Source organism: Pseudopipra pipra, chromosome 27 (genome assembly GCF_036250125.1).
Source record: "Pseudopipra pipra isolate bDixPip1 chromosome 27, bDixPip1.hap1, whole genome shotgun sequence".
Taxonomy (NCBI): Eukaryota; Metazoa; Chordata; class Aves; order Passeriformes; family Pipridae; genus Pseudopipra; species Pseudopipra pipra.
This window is the reverse complement of record NC_087575.1, coordinates 1,088,072-1,106,936: the sequence shown is the minus strand read 5'-3', so window position 1 is coordinate 1,106,936 and position 18,865 is coordinate 1,088,072. Positions and strand designations below refer to the sequence as shown.

Here is an 18,865-nt window from a genome sequence, read left to right as displayed (position 1 = left end):
CAAGCACTAATTCAATTATGTGCAGGGGATTCCTGAGGGAGGATTAGTGGGGCAGCCTCCAGGTGCTTTCACCTTGCACTGGAGGTCTCTGAGGAGCTGTTCCTTCATTAAAGGACTGGAATTAAAATTCCAGAGGATATTTGGGATGTGCAGGGCTGTGTTAATCTGAAGTAACCTGGGGCTGGAATTCCCAGGAAGAAAACCAAGTGAGGCCACTTCATTTCAAACTTGAGGTGGGTGTTCATCTTCGGACTGGCCTGTTCAGAACAGACTCCTGGTCGCTCTGGAATCGGGTTATTTCAGGCTGTTAAATTCAAATTTGAGAGTAAAAAGACTTCTTGGGGTCAAAACCAAAAATTACAGGACAATATCCATGAGATTCTGACCTTCCCTGCTGAGAACAGGGAGGCCCCAACCTGCCTGTTTGGTGCTCTGGGTGAGAAGTTCAATCCCAGAGGTGTTGGAATGGCCACAGTTCTGCAGATTAAATCCCCCCTGGAAGGTGCAGGAAAGGCTTTGACTGAGCTCCTGGAAATTTCCTGTTTGAAAGAGGTTTTATTTTTCTCTGAGAGAAAAAGAGATTTTATTTTTTTCTGAGAGGTTTTCTCTGAAGGAGGAAATTTCCTGAGAAATTTCCTGAGAAAATCAACCTTAAGAGTTGCTGCTTTTGTTTTTATTGATGTCCTTGACAGGTTTGGCTGAAGGTGAATGGGGTGGTGATTAATGGCTTTGTCAGGTTTTTAAAGTGATGTATCACAACATGAAAAGTTGTTGAAATATTTAATAATAATATAAACCACAGCAAAAAACTCCAAAACCTGATACAGGGGTGGGGTTGGGAAGGGAGAATATGGGAAGAGATTGGGATTTAATCCCTGGCTGGAGGTTTGAGGTAAGGAATGCAGTGCATTCACCTCCCTGTTCCCAACCAGTGCTGGGCATTTAAGTAATATAATAATGTAATATTCAAATTATATCAAAAATTATAAATAGAAAAATATAAATATAGTTAATATAATTTATAAATGCAAATACAATATAGCTATAAATATGTAAAAATAAAAAATATATAATATGAACATAATAGAAATAAAAATAATGCAGCAATAGAATATTTAAATTAAATATATTAATAAATATAAATTGCTAAATAGAATTTTGATATAAGTTATAAGTATGACTATAATAGAAATATACAAATATATAATGTTTAGATAATTAAAAATTAATTTGGCAATTGAATTAATATAATAATTTAATATTTAACTTATCTTTATAATAATAAATACATTCATAGTTATAAATATATAAATAAATATAATTTATATGAATTATCAATATAAATGTGATTATATAAATAATATAAATGCATTATATTCTAAAATATTTATAATTAAAATATTAAACTGGTAATTGAAATAATATAATAATTTAATATTTAGTAATAAATAATAAGTTTTTTTCCTTTTCTTGTAGAAAACTAAGCTGGGAAACACAGTGATCTGTATTAAAATGTGATAAATATGCATGATATAATGTCAAATAAATATATATATGTGAGAGACAAAGACAAATTCTGAACTGACCTGCTCTAAACCTTTGTGCAGGAGGAACAAGAGGCAGCTAGACGTCGTCAACAGAGAGAAAACAAGAGCAACACAACGACTCCAACCAAGGTTCAAGAAAACAAGGTGACCCTCCTGCCTCTCCCTGCAGGGCACCTGTGTGCTGGGCCTGCCCCAGCTCGGGGGGCACAGGGTGGGACAGCAGGGTGGGCTCTGCAGGGTGGGACAGCAGGGTGGGCTCTGCAGGGTGGGCTCTGCAGGGTGGGCTCTGCAGGGTGGGCTCTGCAGGGTGGGCTCTGCAGGGTGGGCACAGCAGGGTGGGTACAGCAGGGTGGGCTCTGCAGGGTGGGACAGCAGGGTGGGCTCTGCAGGGTGGGCTCTGCAGGGTGGGCTCTGCAGGGTGGGCACAGCAGGGTGGGCTCTGCAGGGTGGGCTCTGCAGGGTGGGACAGCAGGGTGGGACAGCAGGGTGGGCACAGCAGGGTGGGCTCTGCAGGGTGGGCTCTGCAGGGTGGGACAGCAGGGTGGGCTCTGCAGGGTGGGACAGCAGGGTGGGTACAGCAGGGTGTGTTCTGCAGGGTGGGCACAGCAGGGTGGGTTCTGCAGGGTGGGCTCTGCAGGGTGGGCTCTGCAGGCTGGACACAGCAGGGTGGGCTCTGCAGGGTGGGCACAGCAGGGTGGGCACGGCAGGGTGGGCTCTGCAGAGTGGGCTCTGCCCTGGACACCCCAGCTGGGCCCAGAATACCGTGGAGGGAGTTGCTGAAGCTGCCCTGGGAAGTGCAGCAGTGGCTGTGGCACAGAGGTGTTGGGGGATGACTGGGGGTGTCCCCTCAGCAGGAGCTCCCAGAGCTGTCCCCAGTCCCAGCCCAGCAGAGCAGCTCAGAGAGTCCCTTCTGCAAACACCCCGTTCCCTTCTCGCTCCCTCGTGGGATCCTGAGAGACAAGTGACTGTTCCTGCCCAGAAATACAAAGTACTGAGGGTGCTTTGACTTTTAAATGAGGTTCAGTTGAAGAATTTAGTCAGTAAAGGATTGATAATCAGCTTTTCTTAGACAACAGGTTCAGATTTAGTGGCATCACAGAATGGTTTGGATTGGAAGAGACTTCAAAGCCCATCTCATCCCACCCCTGCCATGGGCAGGGACACCTCCCACGAGCCCAGGTGGCTCCAAGCCCTGTCCAACCTGGCCTTGGACACTTCCAGGGATGGGGCAGCCACAGCTGCTCTGGGCAACCTGTGCCAGGGCCTCCCCACCCTCACAGGGAACAATCCCTTCCCAGTATCCCACCCAAGGTTCCCCTCCCTCAGCATTTTCTTTCCTGTAATGAACAAATCCAGAAGAGAATGATCACAACTCCTTGGAAACAACTCTTACCCCAAGCAAGTCCACTTCACTGGCAAGCTATTAAACTACAGTGCATCAGTTTGCTTTCATAAAGTCATTAAGTGTACAGGCATTAAGGTATTATATATATTCTAAGGTATTAAGTTTAAAGTTATTGAATACAGTCATTAATGTTTGCTTAAAAGGAACTTTACATATGGGGGTAGAAATGACTTAAAGAGTTTTTGGCTTTTCCAAACCTCTCAGGATTCTGGTGCTGAGGAAGAAAAAGCTGCAGCAAACTCTGTCAAAAAGCCATCTCCCTCCAAGGCAAGGAAGAAGAAGCTGAGCAAGAAAGGCAGGAAAATGGCTGGGAGGAAACGGGGCCGCCCCAAGAAGATGAACCCGGCGAGCACCGAGCGCAAGACCAAGAAGAACCAAACTGCACTAGAACTTCTGCACGCCCAGACTGTCTCCCAGACATCTTCATCCTCTCCTCAGGGTGAGTTCAGGGGGCCTGCAGAAGTGTCTGAGCTCTGGCTGTGCTTGGAGGTCCTTTATTGCCAGGTGCAGTTTGGTTTGGTGTCATAAATGCCCTGTGTCCACCTGTAAGAGGTTGGCCTTGTTTGACTCCCCAAAGCTCCTCCATCACTGCCCTCCTCAAGTGGACAGGAGAGAGAAAATATATCAAAGGTTCCTGAGTTGAGATAAGCACAAGGAGAGATCCCCCACTGATCACCATCAACTTGGGGATATAAATTGAATTTATTACTAACAACATCACAGCAAGATAATGAGAAGTATAATAAATCTTAAAAACATCTTCTCCACCCCTGGGCTCTCCCTCCTCCTCCCCAGCAGCACGAGGAGATGGGAATGAGGGTCAGGGTCAGTTTATCACAGGTTGTTTCTGCTGCTGCTCAGGGAGAGGAGTTGGAGTCCTTCCCCTGCTCCAGCCTGGAGTCCCTCCCATGGGAGACAGTTCCCCATGAACTTCTCCAACATGAGTCCATCCCATGGGCAACAGTTTCCCATGAACTGCTCAAACATGGGGCCCTTTCCATGGGCTCAGTCCTTCAGGAACAGGCTGCTCCAGCCTGGGCTCCTCTCTCCGTGGGGCTGCAGCTCCGTGCCAGGACTCTGCTCCAGCAGGGGCTTCCCAGGGGGTCACCTCCTCCTTTGGGCATCCCCTGCTCTGGAATGGGCTCCTCCATGTGCCTCAGGGGGGTCTCTGCACCCCCATGGCCCCCCATGTGCTGCAGGGGGGTCTCTGCACCCCCATGGCTGCAGGGGCACAGCTCCCTCCCCATGGGCTGCCCCAGGGGAACCTCAGCTCCAGTGCCTGGAGCTCCTCCTGCCCCTCCTCCTGCCCTGCCCTGGGGCCCTGCAGGGCTGTTCCTCTCCCATGTTCTCACTCTGCTCTCTGCACCCAATTCCATCTGCTCAATAACATTTTTCCCATCTGAAATACATTATCCCAGAGGTGTTCCCACCATCTCTGCTGGGCTCAACCTTGGCCAGCAGCAAGTCCATCCTGGAGCAGCTGGAATTGGCTCTTCTGGACATGGGGGGAGCTTCTGGCAGCTGCTGACAGGAGCCACCCCTGTAACCCCCCTGCCACCAAACCCTGGGCACACAAATCCACACAGCCCAGAGCAAAGCTGCCCTTGGGATGGGGTGGTGGGGTGGGATCTGTCTGTGGGCACCTGCTCGAGCTCAGTGCTGGATCCCACAGTGCCATGGTGAAGCTGTTGTCCTTGCCCCAAACACTGACTTTAGGACCTGGCTCTGTGTCTCCCCAGATGCCTACAAGTCACCTCACAGCCCATATTACCAACTACCTCCTAAAGTACAGCGGCATTCGTCCAACCAGCTCCTGGTGACTCCCACCCCGCCTGCACTACAGAAGCTGCTTGGTAAGGCTGATTTACCACCTTGTTTGTCATGGGAACCCCCCCTTTGAGGTTCCTGAACGTGCAGTGAATCGAAGGGCTGATAATATCCACAGAGGAATGGTGTGCATGGAACAGGAGAGGGATGAGCTGCTGCCCACCTTCCCCACATCCCTCAGCATCATCACAAGGGCCCCTCTGCTGCTGCTCAAGTTGCTGTCTTGCTTTGCATTGGTTCTTTGGCATTGTTTCAGCTCTCATTTGGTCCCAAAGGCAATAAACTTGGGTTCAGTAGGAATCCAAACTAACTGTAAATGGAAATGGCCGGTCAGAAATCACGTTATTTGAAATGAAAGGACTCTCTTGTAATGAAATGGTAGGATCTTAGGGAACACCATTTCCTCACAAAACTCAGAGCCAATAAATGAGATGCTGTCTGAGATTTTGAGGCCACAAAGGTGTGGTTGGAAGGAAAAACTTGCAGGGTGTTTTTTTGGGTCTTCTGGTGTCCGTCCCCTCCCAGCTATTTATGCTTTGGTGTTGGGCAGGAGCCAGTTTAGGATCCTCTGGGAATCTGATGTAATGGTCCTGTCTGTGTAGAGACCAAGGGCATCTGTGATGTCCTTAACTTCTGTTCTCTTGCTGTGGTGTCTTAGTTTAGGCTGATTTCTTTCTGTAGAAAGAGAGAGGAAAATAGTGATTGAGAGGGACATTTTGTGGCTGGGTGGGGGAGAATGACACTTGTCTGGATGAGGCTTTATTGCAGAAGTCTGTAGACCATGTTTGTGCAGCAGACTGGGCTTTGTCCTGTCATTGGCCTTTAATGCTGGAAGGGCTGGGGAGAAGGTGGGTCATTGCTGGAGATCAAGGATAATGAGAAGGGGAGGGTAACTTGGGTGTAGAGCTCATGTGTCTGTGTGGAGGGAGGAACAGGAGGAGAACAGGCCCTGTGTGTGGTGCTGGGAGGGTGAGAGTCTGAGCTCAGGGCTGGTTTGGGCTCCTGCAGCTCATCTCTTTTATTATTTCTACTTACAAAGACCTCAAATCCCTCAGCTCCTCTCTCCTCATGCAGACACACCACTGACACCCAGCACCTTCTCTGCCTGCTGGAGTGTGTTGTCATGGCTTCCACTGGTTCCTGTTCTGAGGAGCTGATGGATCCAAGAGCTCCCCTGGCACCAGGAGATGGATTTCCAGCATGTTCTAAATCCAGCTTTAATGGCTTGGCCTGACTTACAGTCCAAATCAAAAGAAAGCAAAGTGGGGAGAGGTGACAGGGGAGCAAATAGGGGTAAGTAGGATTATTGCTCTTATTCTCTGTTGGAATTCATCATTTCCTGGTTTCTTTTGCAGACTCTTTTAAGATCCAGTACATGCAGTTCATGGCTTACATGAAAACCCCTCAGTACAAAGCAAGTCTGCAACAGTTACTGGAGCAGGAAAAGGTAGGTCTCATTTTGAGCATTTCTAAACAAAATTACCAGACTGTGAAGTACCTTCAGTGTGGGGAAGAATGCTGGGCATGGGAACTGTGGGCACTTGGAGCAGAGCTGCACCAGGCCAGGGATAAAGGCTCTGCCAGAGTCCTGCTTAGGCTGAATGACTGTTTGGGCATCTTATTGCAAACTCAGTCACTCTTTGTGTGCTTAAATCTGCAACCTGGGAGAGAAACCCATCTCCTCTGTCCTCTGTGCCTCCCCCCTGATAAGGCTGACTCGGAATCATGGAATGGTTTAGGTTGGAAGGGAACTTAAAGCCCATCCAGTCCCACCCCCTGCCCTGGGCAGGGACACCTCCCACTAGCCCAGGTTGCTCCTTTGATCCAACCTGGCCTTGGACACTTCCAGGGCTGGGGCAGCCACAACTGCTCTGGGCAACCTGTGCCAGGGCCTCCCCACCCTCACAGCCAACAATTCCTTCCCAATATCCCACCTAACCCTGCCCTCTGGCAGTGGGAAGCCATTCCCCTTGTCCTGTCAGTGTCTGCCCATATAAAAAGCCCCTTTCCCTCCTTTTTATAAACCTTTTGGCCCTGGAAGGGGCTCTCAGGTCTCCCTGGAGCCTTCTCTCCTCCAAGTGAGCACCCCAGCTCTCCTGGCTCCAGAGCAGGGGGGCTCCAGCCCCCCATTCCAGGGATGTTCCACCATGGAAGCAGGAGGGGCTCAGACTGGAATAATCTCCTTTCCCACAAGGAGAATCCACCCCAAAAACTCTCCACACATCAAACCCTTCTTTAAACCCTTGGAGCATCTCTGTGGCCCTTCGTTCATTTAAATTTACCAGGTCATGGGCTGGAATTCATGGAAAGGCAAGGAAAACCTGGAGCTGGCAGGAAGATGTTTCTCTGCTGTGGAACCACCAGCAGAGGGAGGAAATTTCCTGCCTAAACCTCTTCTTGTATTGCTTTATCTCAGTTCTGAATTTATTTGCTATATCAGTCAGCTCTGATGAGAGAGACTGTGCCTGGTGCTGTGGAGGAACCTTTCCCAGTGATGCTCAACAATAAACTTTAACATACAGTTAAAGCCTTCCAGGGCCTAAAGGGGCTCCAGGAGAGCTGGAGAGGGACTTTGGACAAGGGATGGAGGGACAGGACAAGGGGAATGGTTTCCCAGTGCCAGAGGGCAGGGTGAGATGGGATATTGGGAAGGAATTGTTGGCTGTGAGGGTGGGGAGGCCCTGGCACAGGTTTCCCAGAGCAGCTGTGGCTGCCCCTGGATCCCTGGAAGTGTCCAAGGCCGGGTTGGATCAAAGGAGCAACCTGGGCTAGTGGGAGGTGTCCCTGCCCATGGCAGGGGGTGGGATGGGATGAGCTTTAAGGTCCCTCCCAACCCAAACTAGTCTGGGATTTTGTCCCATTCCAGCTGTTGGTGGTCCCTGTGGAAGCTTTGCTTTGCTCTGTGGCCTCTGTGAAGTGCCAGCATAAAGCCATGGGGTTGGTTCCTGGGGTTTTCCATGCTGGGAACTCTTTCCAGTTGAGAGGGTTGTGCCACCCTGTTCCTCGCTGCGAGCTGATTCATCTGGGGTGGTGTTCCTGCAGACCTTTCTCCTGTGCTTGTTTCCATTTGGTTTCACAGTCCATCAGCACTTTGAATTTTCCTCTTTCTCCTTCAACAGCAGATTTTTTGCTTGATCTGCACTTGTCAGGAAAGTCAGCACGAAGGGAACTTGCCTTGCACAAAGGGAAGGATGGGGTGCAATTCTTGTGCCCTACACTGAGAAAAGTCATCCCTTGGTGTGTGTGCCCAACAGCTGTTCCAGACTTTTAAACATTAAAATGAAGAATTCACTATGAAAATGTTTTTAATGGGGTGTTGCATGGCAAGTTAAACCTCACAGAGGCAGAACTTGGCTGGGTAAGGGGCTGTGTGGGGTTTATTCCATAACTCTCTCTTACTATAAGGGTTTGAAGTACAAGAAAAATATTTCTGTAATAATCTTAAAAGAAGCTGCTGGTTCCCAGCCTGCCCTTAGATGGAGCTGTCAGTCCCTGCATGGCCTGGAAGGGCTCAATGAGGTGTCTGATGTTGAAAACAGAGATGGTTTTTCAGCATCAGCTCTGCAGGGACTCAGCTCTTTCCCGAGCCGGTGGGAGCTCAGTGCCAGAGCTGGGGTTTCTTGCACGTGTGGAACTTGCCAGCACTGCTCCTTCCCTGCTTGGGATCACAGAGTCATGGAACCACTGAGGCTGGAAAAGATCAAGGTGCTTTTTGCCCTTGTTCTTCATTTTTTGGGATCAGTGCCTCAGTGTCTGCACAATTCCTGCTTGGCCTCAGCAGCAGAAGCTGGAGAACAGGGGGATCTCCAGAGCTCTCTTTCCTTGCTGCCTCATCCTTTATCCACCCTTGGATAAATGAGGCTCTTCAGCCAGTCCTGTCCTGCCTTTTGCTGCTCACCCAGTGTGTGGCCATGGAGTGAGTGAGCAGGAATGTTCTGGGCAGGGAATGTGCTGGGAGTGGGTCGGGTGACCCCCTGAAGTTATTGTGGCACAAGTAGTACAACTGGTTTGGCTTATTTATGACTTTCTTCCTCCCTCCCCCTCAGTGTATTTTCATTTACTGCATCTCTTCCATGAATGTTGTACAGGGAAAAGGAATTGGGACTCTGGGGATTTAGATCCAGTTCCCAGTTAGGTAACAGATTTTATACAGATAATCTTTCCCAGTGCTATTTCTACCCTGGCTGATGTGATTATTGCTGCTGCTTTACAGTGCACTGGGAGGATAAAAATGAGTTTTTAGGAATTTCTTGATTGTATTTTACCAGAGAGCAGGAAAAAAACCTCCTTAAAAGCTCTTTTCAGCTGTCTTAACTTGCCCAGGTATCCCACAATAACAAACAGAGGGTCACAGGAGGCTGAGCTGGGGGAGCTCAGGAATCTCCTCAGAGCTCAAGTTCACTCCCAGTCTGCTACACAAACCAGGTGTGAACATCTTCCTGAGATGGACCGTGCTGCAGCTGGTGCTCAGTGTGTGCTTTCTCACTGTTCCCTCCTGCAGGAGAAGAATGCCCAGCTCCTGGGCACAGCACAGCAGTTGTTCACCCACTGCCAGGCCCAGAAAGAGGAAATCAAAAGGCTCTTCCAGCAGAAGCTCGATGAGGTGACCCTGGGGGGGTGGAACTGGTGCTCTGAGTCAGCTGTGTGCAAACATTTGTGGCAAAGCTGAACAAGACCAGGGCAGTCTGAGGCCTTCAGCCTCTGTTTTGCTGCAGATCAGGCTCAGCAGTGTGGGATTTGTGTCACACTCTGGCTGTGTTCTGTCCTCGTTGTTGGGATTGTTGTGGGTCACTCTGTGTCCCAGGGAAGGGGGACATGCCACAGACATGTGATGTTCAGTGCAGGATTCATCCCCTGCTGCTCCAACAAACTCTGTGTTGCCAATGCAAGCTCAGAGGAAAATGTGGGGGCTTTCCACAAAAATAGCATTGTTTTGGCTGCAAGACCCTAAATGCCTATTTTAAAGTCGAATAGTTGGAAGAGCAGCTCCAAGGTACTTCTGTCCTTCCTTGTTGTCCCTGAGCAGTGACAAAGTGCCTTGGAGAATGTTCCTGTGGGCTGCCCAAGCTCTCCAGATCTCCCCAGTGCCCCTTTGGAATGTGACAGTTGTCTGGAATTACTGACTGATCCTTCTCACTCCTCATCTCATAGTTGGGAGTGAAAGCTCTGACATACAACGACCTGATCCAGGCTCAGAAGGAAATCTCTGCTCACAACCAGCAGCTGAAAGAACAGACCAAGCAGCTGGAGAAGGACAACAGTGAACTCAGGAACCAGAGCTTGCAGCTGGTGGGTACAGCCCCTGGGCTGAGCACGGGGGATGCTGCTCTTTGTGCAGGACAGGGTGTGGGCTGGGGCTGAACAACCACCCACCCTCTGGTATGGAAGAATTCAGGGGGACCTTTTTCGGGTGACTTTTCTTTGTCTCTGAGCACATGCTGAGGTGACAGTTGGCTTTGGCCCAGCTGTGTCCCTGAGCAGCTCTGGGTGTCACTGGGGTTTGTACAGGGCTTCCTTTGGCCAACACTCTTGGGGTTAGTTCTATAACTCACACTGTTATAGAATCATGGAATCATTAAAGTTGGAAAAGACCTTTAAGATCATCAAATCCAACCTTCAGCACCTCTCCAAGTGCCACATCCACACGTTGTCTGAACACTCCCAGGGATGGTGACTCCACCACTGCCCTGGACAGCCTGTGCCAGTGCTTAACAACCTTTTTGGTGAATAAATTTTCCCTGATATCCAACCTAAACCTTCCGTGGTACAACTTGGATCTGTGCCCTCTCCTCCTGTCCCTTGTTCCCTGGCAGCAGAGCCCGACCCCCCCCCCCCCAACTCCCCCCTCCTGTCAGGGGGTTGCAGAGCCAGAAGGTCCCCCCTGAGCCTCCTTTGCTCCAGGCTGGGCCCCCCCGAAAGTAGAAGAAGGAAAATCTGGGTGTGGACACAGTGAGGGTGGGTGGCAACACTATTTTTGATAAGACCCAAACTACCTTCTGCCACCCCCTGGGGGGACACAGGACCGAGGTGGGAGGGTTTTTCAACAGGCCAAGAAGCTTCTTGCACATCCACTGCAAGGTCCATGGCTGTCAGCTGTGTCTGGGGTGGTGGGAAGAGGGGAAAGGTGTTGTTTGATGTGTTTGTGCCCTGTCTCTGCAGCTGAAGGCTCGGTGTGAGGAGCTGAAGCTGGACTGGTCAACGTTGTCCCTGGAGAATTTGCTGAAGGAGAAGCAGGCGTTGAAGAACCAGATTTCTGAGAAGCAAAAGCACTGTTTGGAGCTGCAGGTAGAGAGAAAGAAACAAAGTCTAGTCACCAACTGGGGGCAGCTCTTGGGCAATGGGCAGTTAGGGGTGTTACACTAAAGGTGATGGTAAAGGAGAAACCAGGGACTACTTTTTTCCCCCTTTTTTCCCTTTCTTTTTTTTCCTCTTCTTTTTTTTTATTGTTCCAGAGATTAATCTTTCTGTTAGAGTATTTTAGTAAATACTTCCTTTTAAAGGAAGTAGATGCTATGTCCTGATTCCTGGGTAATGCTGTGGAAGAAGGAATCGTGGTTTACAATTACATATAATTAAAAAACATGACTTGATAGAAAGAAAGGTCCTGGTTGGCTGAATGTGTGGTTTGATGTCTCAGTTTAGGAATAACAGAATCCCAGAATGGTTGGGTTGGAAGGGAACTCAAAACCCATCCAGTTCCATCTCCTGCCATGGGCAGGGACACCTTCCACTATCCCAGGTTGCTCCAACCTGGCCTTGGACACTTCCAGGGATGGAGTGGGAACCAGTTCCCACAGAATGACACCATAGTGACAAGAAATTAAACTCCTTTTTGTGAAGAGCTTTTCTTTCCAGTGCAATTGGCTCTAGAGTTATTCCAGCCTTTTGCTGGATGCCTTTGCATGGGGTGACTGTTCCCTTCAATGACTGGCAATACTGAGTTTCTGTCTATATAAGAGTACATATTCTCTATATGTAAGTTGGAGATGTTTTATGTTTGGTTTTAAGGTCTGGAAAGTTCTTTCCCAGAGCCTCTGAGCCATTCCCCTCACCTGGGCCTTTTGGTCTAAAGTTGAAATGAACGTCTCAGATTTTGGGTCCCTTGTCCTGCCTCGTTGCCAGAAACGGGGACACTTTTCCTGAGAAGCACGTGGAGGCAAAGCTGTGATAGAATGTTAGATGTGTGATAGAACATGTGATGGAATTGTTAGGAGTGGTCTTTGATCACTGCTCTCCTCTCCGTGTCCAGATCAGCATCGTGGAGCTGGAGAAGAGCCAGCGGCAGCAGGAGCTGCTGCAGCTCAAGTCGTACACGCCGGCGGAGGAGCCCCTGGCCCAGCTGCACAGCAAAGGCCCCCTGGGCCGGGAGCCCGAGGCCGAGCACGGCAGGTTCCAGCTGGAGCTGGAGTGCTCCAAGTTCCCCCTGCCCCAGGTGAACGGGATGAGCCCCGAGCTGTCCATGAACGGCCACGCCACCCCCTACGAGCTGCAGCACCTGGGCCGCGCCTCGTCCAAGCAGAACACCCCCCAGTACCCCCCCTGCCACCTGGAGCACGACATCGTGCCCTGCACCCCCAGCCACGGCAGGCAGAAGGCAGACAAGGTGACCAGCCTGGCCCTCCCTGACTACACCAGGTTTTCCCCAGCTAAAATAGCACTAAGGAGACACTTGAACCAAGACCACGGAGTCAACGGGAAGGCGACGGCCAGTGAGATACAGAGGTGAGGGGGGTGATGGGGAAGGAGGGGGTTTAATAACAGTGTTTATTTGGATTGTGGAAAAATATTTTTCAAAGGGGAGGTTTCTGTATTTTAAAAAGTTTTGTTTCAAGAAAACAAAAACTGTCAACTTCTGGAGTAAATAAGATGGGCTTTGAGTTTGGCACAGGAATTCCTTGCAAGGGAAAAGTCATTAGTTTTTGTGTCCTAATAATTGTGTGTTTCCATTCCAGAGCTGAGCATGTCAAAGAGAATGGCCTTACATACCCAAGCCCTGGAATTGCAAATGGCATAAAGCTGAGTCCTCAGGAAACTCGGCCCTCTTCCCCAGTGGCCTTACCCAGTGCAGGAGAGAAGGTGAGGGATGTGCTCCCCCGGGAGAACAAAGGGAGGCTTGGCAGGACTAGGGAATGCAGGAATGGGGCCAGCTTGGCATGGAAATGGCACAAAAGACAGCAGGTGGGGTACAATAAAATATTAATAAACTGGAGTTGGTTAGGGGAAGAGGAAGATGTGCTTCCTCTGAAGTACTGGTTTGCATGTGACCTGCACCGGGAAAGCAGGGGGTCTTTTTTGACCTGGCAGTGTCTGCTTGAATTTGGAAAGTAGTGTCTGTCTTAGTCATAAAAAGTAACAAAGGAATGGTCCCTGCAATTGGGCCAGCCCTGGATCATACTGGGGCTCATCTCAGAGCAACAGGTGCCTCCAGGAGCAGGTTGGTTACCATGGAATTGCCATGGCCACTCCAGAGGGCTCAGGGTATGAATTCTGTCATCTTTTCACAGAGCTCTAACCAAACCACAGGGAAATGAGCACCTGAGGCATCCTTTTCCTGAGGCTTGGGGCCAGCAGTGGCTGTAATTCCCAGGTTTCTGTGCTGTGGGATGTTGCTTTCCCAGGAGCCTGGTGCTCTTCCATCCCTGCCCTGCCTGTGCTGTGCAGTCAGTGTGTGATTGTTTCCAAAAGGAGGGGGAATGACACAAAGACAGGAACAGATTATCATTAGCTTAAAAAACCTTTTCAGCAAGAACACGTGAAGGAACTTGGCTTTTTCTTTTTGATTTACAGGTTTTGAGAGAGAGAACCTCTGTGAGTAATGGAGAAACTATCACCAGCCTCCCTATCAGTATTCCTCTGAGCACAGTGCAGCCCAATAAACTCCCTGTTAGTATCCCTCTGGCCAGCGTAGTCCTACCTAGCCGTGTTGAGAAGGTGGTGAGTAAGGGATTGTCAACACTTTCCATCCCTAACCAAAACCCCAGTGGGCAGGAATGGGGGTGCTGAGCCCCAGGAACCTTCACTGGGCTCCTCCTGGCTGTGTGACCCTCTGGGCTGGGGCTGTGGGGCTGCTCGGAGCTTCTGGAAGTTTTCCCTTTCCTGGGTCTCTGGGGCTGGGGGGATTTCAGCCAGGGAGGACAGGGAAGGACATGCCTCAGGGCATCCTGGACTTGAGTGTCTGGCTGGGTGGAAAAGCCTGAGAGTGGCAGTGGAAGCAGAGAGTTGCACGTGGCAGTTTGTTCTCAGCCCCTCCTCCGTGCAGGAGCCTGGGAGGGGAATGGTTCTGCCTCAATCACCCCAGAGCTGTTTGTTCTCAGCACACGTGTGGAGGATGGGCTTGAACAGCACCTTGGGGCTATGAGACCTGGTGTGTGAGTACCTGCTCTGCAGCAGAGAACTTTTGGGGCCATCTCTGTTTGACCTGTGACAAGTCCGTGCCTCTCTCAGTGGAAGAGGAATTTAAAATAGTCCAGTTTCTCCCCCAAGTGTTGCAGTAGAGAACTGGGAAGTGTTTGCTGCTCTCACTGAGAACTGTGAGTTCAGAGTCCATCCCTAGATGCCTGTCTTACAATCCCAGAGTGGGAAAGCTGGGCTTGGTTCACAGTGTTGAATCCATTACATTTTTCCAGCTGAAGACTCCTGGTTTTAGCAGAACCACTGCCCAGCTCTGAGCAGAACCTGTGTGTCCTCAGGGAGAGAGAACATCAGCCCTGGATGGCACCAATCCCTCCAACACATTGTTGGCTCAGGCTGCCATTTCACAGGGGTTTTCCCTGCTTTAGGAAAACCCCCTCGGGGAGTGTCCCAGAGAACGTGGCCTGAAGCACCTCATGTTCAGTTTGGGGTTGTTTGGGGGAACTTTGTGTGGCCAGGAGTGGGGACAGGATACAACCTTTAGGTTCTTCCCTGCTGCCTGTGAAGCAGTGGGGTGAGGCATTCCTGCTCTGATGGTCCTTAAATATTCTGGGATGCTGAGCCTGCCTTCCCTCTCTGCACGGGGTCTGCTGTGTGCTGGCCACTGCTGCAGTGGAATTAATCACAATATTTCTGTCCCAAAACATTCTGATCCACGTTTTCCTCAAAACAACCGAAATCTGGGACATTTAGGAAGCAGAGCCACTTCCCGAGGTAGAACCAGTGCATGTGAGTTTGGTTTAAACTGTGGATTTTTGCTGTTTGCTGTACTGAAATGCCTGTTTCTCTCCCCAGAGAAGCACACCTAGCCCAGTTCATCAGAGCAGAGACTCAGCAACACTTGAAAAGCAGATTGGTGCTAGTTCTCATAATGGCATAAGCAATGCTGCTGGAAACAAGCCTCTGGCTTTGGCTACCTCAGGTAACACCTCCCCTGTGCACAGGTGCTCTCGTGTGGGAACAGCTCCCAAATGCTCCCAGCTGAGTTTTCCCAGCGCTTCTTGTCAGGTCCTTCAGGCAGTGCTGGGTGAATGTGTGTTCTGGACCCAACACTCCAGCCCCACAGCCTGGGTGATGCTCTGAGGCAGGAGGTGCCCCCAGCTTGGGTGCATCTGGGATCAAGGGTTGGGTTGAGGTGCCTTTGGCTGAGCATAAATAAATAATTGCTTCTGTAAACTCCGTGTGGATCAAGAGCCTCCCACCTTCCCAAACCTGCAGGGTATTGCCCAGCTGTGCCAGGAGCTGGTGGGCTGGCTCTAAAGTTTGATTTTACAGGGTGATGGGGGAATTGTAATATCAAAATGAATTTCTTGGTGAAGGTTAAAGAGATGCCTCATGAACAGTTGTAAAGGCACAAGTACCCGGGGAGGAAAAGGTCAAATGGGAGAGGACAGGGATGCCTTTGGGTGCAGACATTGCCTCTGAACTCACTCATCTGTGGAATTTGTGGCCTTTAGCTACTCAGGGAATGGGATTGGCCAGGAAAAGTAGGTTCTAGGGTCCAGAAGTGATTCTACAGCTGCTCCCTCACTAGAGAGAGGTTTTGTCTCAGTGTCCACCATCCCCAGGGGCTTGGGTTGTTTTAGCATCTGTTTTGCAAAAGGGTTTGGCTGCACTTTTCTGTAAAACCAATGAAATATTTAAAACCCCCTTGTTGTAAACCGTTACTGTGTTCTCATCCACCCCTTTTAATTTGGAGAGCCCAGGCCTTGTTTGAGCACTAAATCCATTTATGGTACCCCCTGACAAATCCTGAATTCCCTTTCCAAGCTCCCTCCCGTTCAGTCTCTGAAGATCCCTGTCACCTCCTGAGTTGCTGAACTGTGAGGAGGTGGGCTGTGTGCATGACAGAGTCCTTCTGCTGTGGGGCAGGAGAGGACTGAGCCTGGCCATCTCTGTGCTTGATGAAAGGAAGGAGCTGAGAGCAGAGGAGCCCTGATTTCAGGAAGTGTAACAATCCAAGCAAAACTTACATTTGAATTCCATTTAAAACTGGGGAGAGCATAGGAGACCTCCACATAACACACGAATTTTGCAGGAGGGTAGTGCAAGTCCCTGACCCCAAAGTGGCAGCTGAGCCCCCCGAGCCACGCTGTCAGTGCCCTGTGGAGCAGCAGCCGGGTGTTCCCGTGTATCCATGGCCCTGGCTGGAGTCTGGAATGCCTCCCAGCCCCGCAGCACGGTGACCTCTGGCTCAGCCCCAGCAATGATCTATACTTTCCCTTTCAACAGGTTTTTCTTACTCTTCTGGCTCCGTGGCAGTCAATGGAAATCTTACAAACAGCCCAGCCCATCTTAACCATAGTGTTGATCAGGCAGCTCTGGACGACTCTGGGAGTCTGTTTAACTCTGTAGGGTCTCGGAGTTCCACCCCACAACATCCTTTGCTAATGATGCAGCCGAGGAACTCTGGGCAGAGCTCCCCTGCCCAGCAGCACTCGGCGAGCCCCAGGCTGGGTGCCCAGAGCCTGGGAGGGGTTTTGCAGTTTGCAGATGCTCAGAAGATCTTTGCCGAAGGAACAAAGGGGGACCTTCAGTCTGATGCAGATCCTGAGACCGAGGCCAAGAGAAGAATCATCTTTACAATCTCTCCTAATACAGGACATGTAAAACAATCCCCTCCCAGCAAGCACAGCCCTGTGCCCGCGGGCGCTCGGCTGGAGCTCGGCCAAGCCCACACCCAGGACGGGAAGAAGCGGGGCCGGAGGAAGAGATCTGGGAATCTCAGCGGGAGCTCCGGGGTCTCCCCGAAGCGCAAACCCCTCCCTGCTGTGTCTGGGCTCTTTACGCAGCCGTCGGGGTCACCCCTCAACATCAACTCCATGGTAAGAGCTCTGCCATTATCCCTGATTCCCTCTTGGAGTTAGGGATGAGCTCCAGCTGTTCTCTCCCCGGCTGGAGCTGGAATTGGTGTGAAGACTCTTCGGGAATTGCTGCAAACTCGGTGAACAGTTTGAACATCTTGCAAGAGTTCTGTGCTGCCAGAGCATTAAGAATTAAAAATAATCTCTTCCCTCATGACAAAGAGCTTGTTTCTGCACTGACGTTGATATTTAGGCTGTAGATTCAATATTTTGAAAATAGTTTAAGCTAAGATTGACTAAACAGCCTAAGAGTGCCAGAAGCATATGGCATTCTTGCTAATGAAGCCAGTTATAGAGCTGTGCTCGTGTGATCCTGCAGTGGAGTTTGAAAGGAAAACGATTATCCTATGTCTTCATTTCTGCCTTGAAACATAATATCAAAGAATGAGAATTAGCTATTTTTCCAAGTTATATTTGACCTTTCACCCCAGGTTCTAATGCAGGAGGGGGCATATAGTGCTAAAGAAGCAGCTGTTGCATGTCCTAGAGCGAGTTAAGCCTGCCTTTAATACCCTTAACAAGATGCCTTGTTTCTAAAGGGATGCTCTCATCTGTAACTCCTTTCTTTCCTTCTTGCCCAGGTCAATAACATTAACCAGCCCTTAGAAATAACAGCCATTTCCTCTCCTGAAAACTCCCTGAAGAACTCTCCTGTTCCTTACCAGGACAATGACCAGCCCCCCGTGCTGAAAAAGGAGAAGCCCCTCGTTCAGAGCAACGGTGTCCATTACTCCCCCCTGACATCGGATGACGAGCAGGGCTCTGAGGATGAGCACAATAGCAGCAGGTGAATGCACAGGCACAGCTCAGGGGGAGATTTCTCTGAGCTGATAACCCTGCTCTGAACTGCAGGGCTGTGTTAAGCCTCTTTGTTCTCCTGGCTTGGAGACCCAGTCCATTATCCCAAGCCTCTTACATGGAACAGGGAAGGTATTTAGGCAGCAGAGCTTGACTGTGGGAACCTGCTGCTGCAGTGTTTGCAAGGCTGGCAGGGGCTGGCCTCTGGCACAACTGGTGTGGAAATGATTTGGGGAAAGAGAGGAGACTGAGGGGAGACTCCTCGGGGGCTGCAGCTCCTCCCAAGGGGAGGTGGAGGGGCAGGGACTGAGCTCTGCTCTGGGACCAGGGACAGGACCCAGGGAAGGGCTGGAGCTGTGCCAGGGGGGTTGGGATGGATCTCAGGGAAAGGTTCTTCCCCCACAGGGTGCTGGGGCACTGCCCAGGCTCCCCAGGGCAGTGGGCACGGCCCCAAGGCTGCCAGAGCTCCAGGAGGGTTTGGACAACGCTCTGAGGGACAGGGTGGGATTGTTGGGGTGTCTGTGCAGGGCCAGGGGTTGGACTGGATGATCCCTGTGGGTCCCTTCCAGCTCTGAATATTTTATGGTTCTGTGATTTATTTCCTGGGTTGCCTGGGAGGAGCACTGAGGCTGTGTGTGATCTCTAAGGATCTGTTTCCCACTTACTCTCACGTTGAATCTTTGTTCAAAATTCTTCATTTCCTGCCCCAAACTATTGATGTGTTGCTCTGAAAATCAATTACTTGACCCCCTTTGCCTGCCGGGGGGGTACAAGTTTTTTCTTGTTTAAAGTGCTGGAAAATTGGGTTTAAATTGCCAGAGGGCAGGGTTAGGTGGGATACTGGGAAGGAATTGTTGGCTGTGAGGGTGGGGAGGCCCTGGCACAGGTTGCCCAGAGCAGCTGTGGCTGCCCCTGGATCCCTGGAAGTGTCCAAGGCCAGGTTGGACGGGGCTTGGGAGCCACCTGGGCTAGTGGAAGGTGTCCCTGCCCATGGCAGGGGGTGGAACTGGATG

At 50.4% G+C, this 18,865-nt stretch overlaps 1 protein-coding gene across 6 annotated transcripts in view; it reads left to right on the top strand.

Annotated features, from left to right (window-relative positions):
• DOT1L (DOT1 like histone lysine methyltransferase) overlaps positions 1 to 18,865 on the top strand; it is a 78,530-nt gene that overhangs the window by 45,318 nt on the left and 14,347 nt on the right. For 4 of the 6 annotated variants that reach the window (XM_064637521.1, XM_064637519.1, XM_064637524.1 and 1 more), the window contains exons 13-25: positions 1,608 to 1,691; positions 3,157 to 3,391; positions 4,692 to 4,805; positions 6,135 to 6,226; positions 9,281 to 9,382; positions 9,931 to 10,068; positions 10,939 to 11,064; positions 12,029 to 12,501; positions 12,732 to 12,855; positions 13,567 to 13,713; positions 14,986 to 15,112; positions 16,423 to 17,015; positions 17,636 to 17,841. In XM_064637521.1, the coding sequence (XP_064493591.1) occupies positions 1,608 to 1,691; positions 3,157 to 3,391; positions 4,692 to 4,805; positions 6,135 to 6,226; positions 9,281 to 9,382; positions 9,931 to 10,068; positions 10,939 to 11,064; positions 12,029 to 12,501; positions 12,732 to 12,855; positions 13,567 to 13,713; positions 14,986 to 15,112; positions 16,423 to 17,015; positions 17,636 to 17,841 (2,561 nt within the window). The remainder of the gene's footprint in view (positions 1 to 1,607; positions 1,692 to 3,156; positions 3,392 to 4,691; positions 4,806 to 6,134; positions 6,227 to 9,280; positions 9,383 to 9,930; positions 10,069 to 10,938; positions 11,065 to 12,028; positions 12,502 to 12,731; positions 12,856 to 13,566; positions 13,714 to 14,985; positions 15,113 to 16,422; positions 17,016 to 17,635; positions 17,842 to 18,865) is intronic. The other 2 variants (XM_064637520.1, XM_064637522.1) reach the window with 2 other exon arrangements.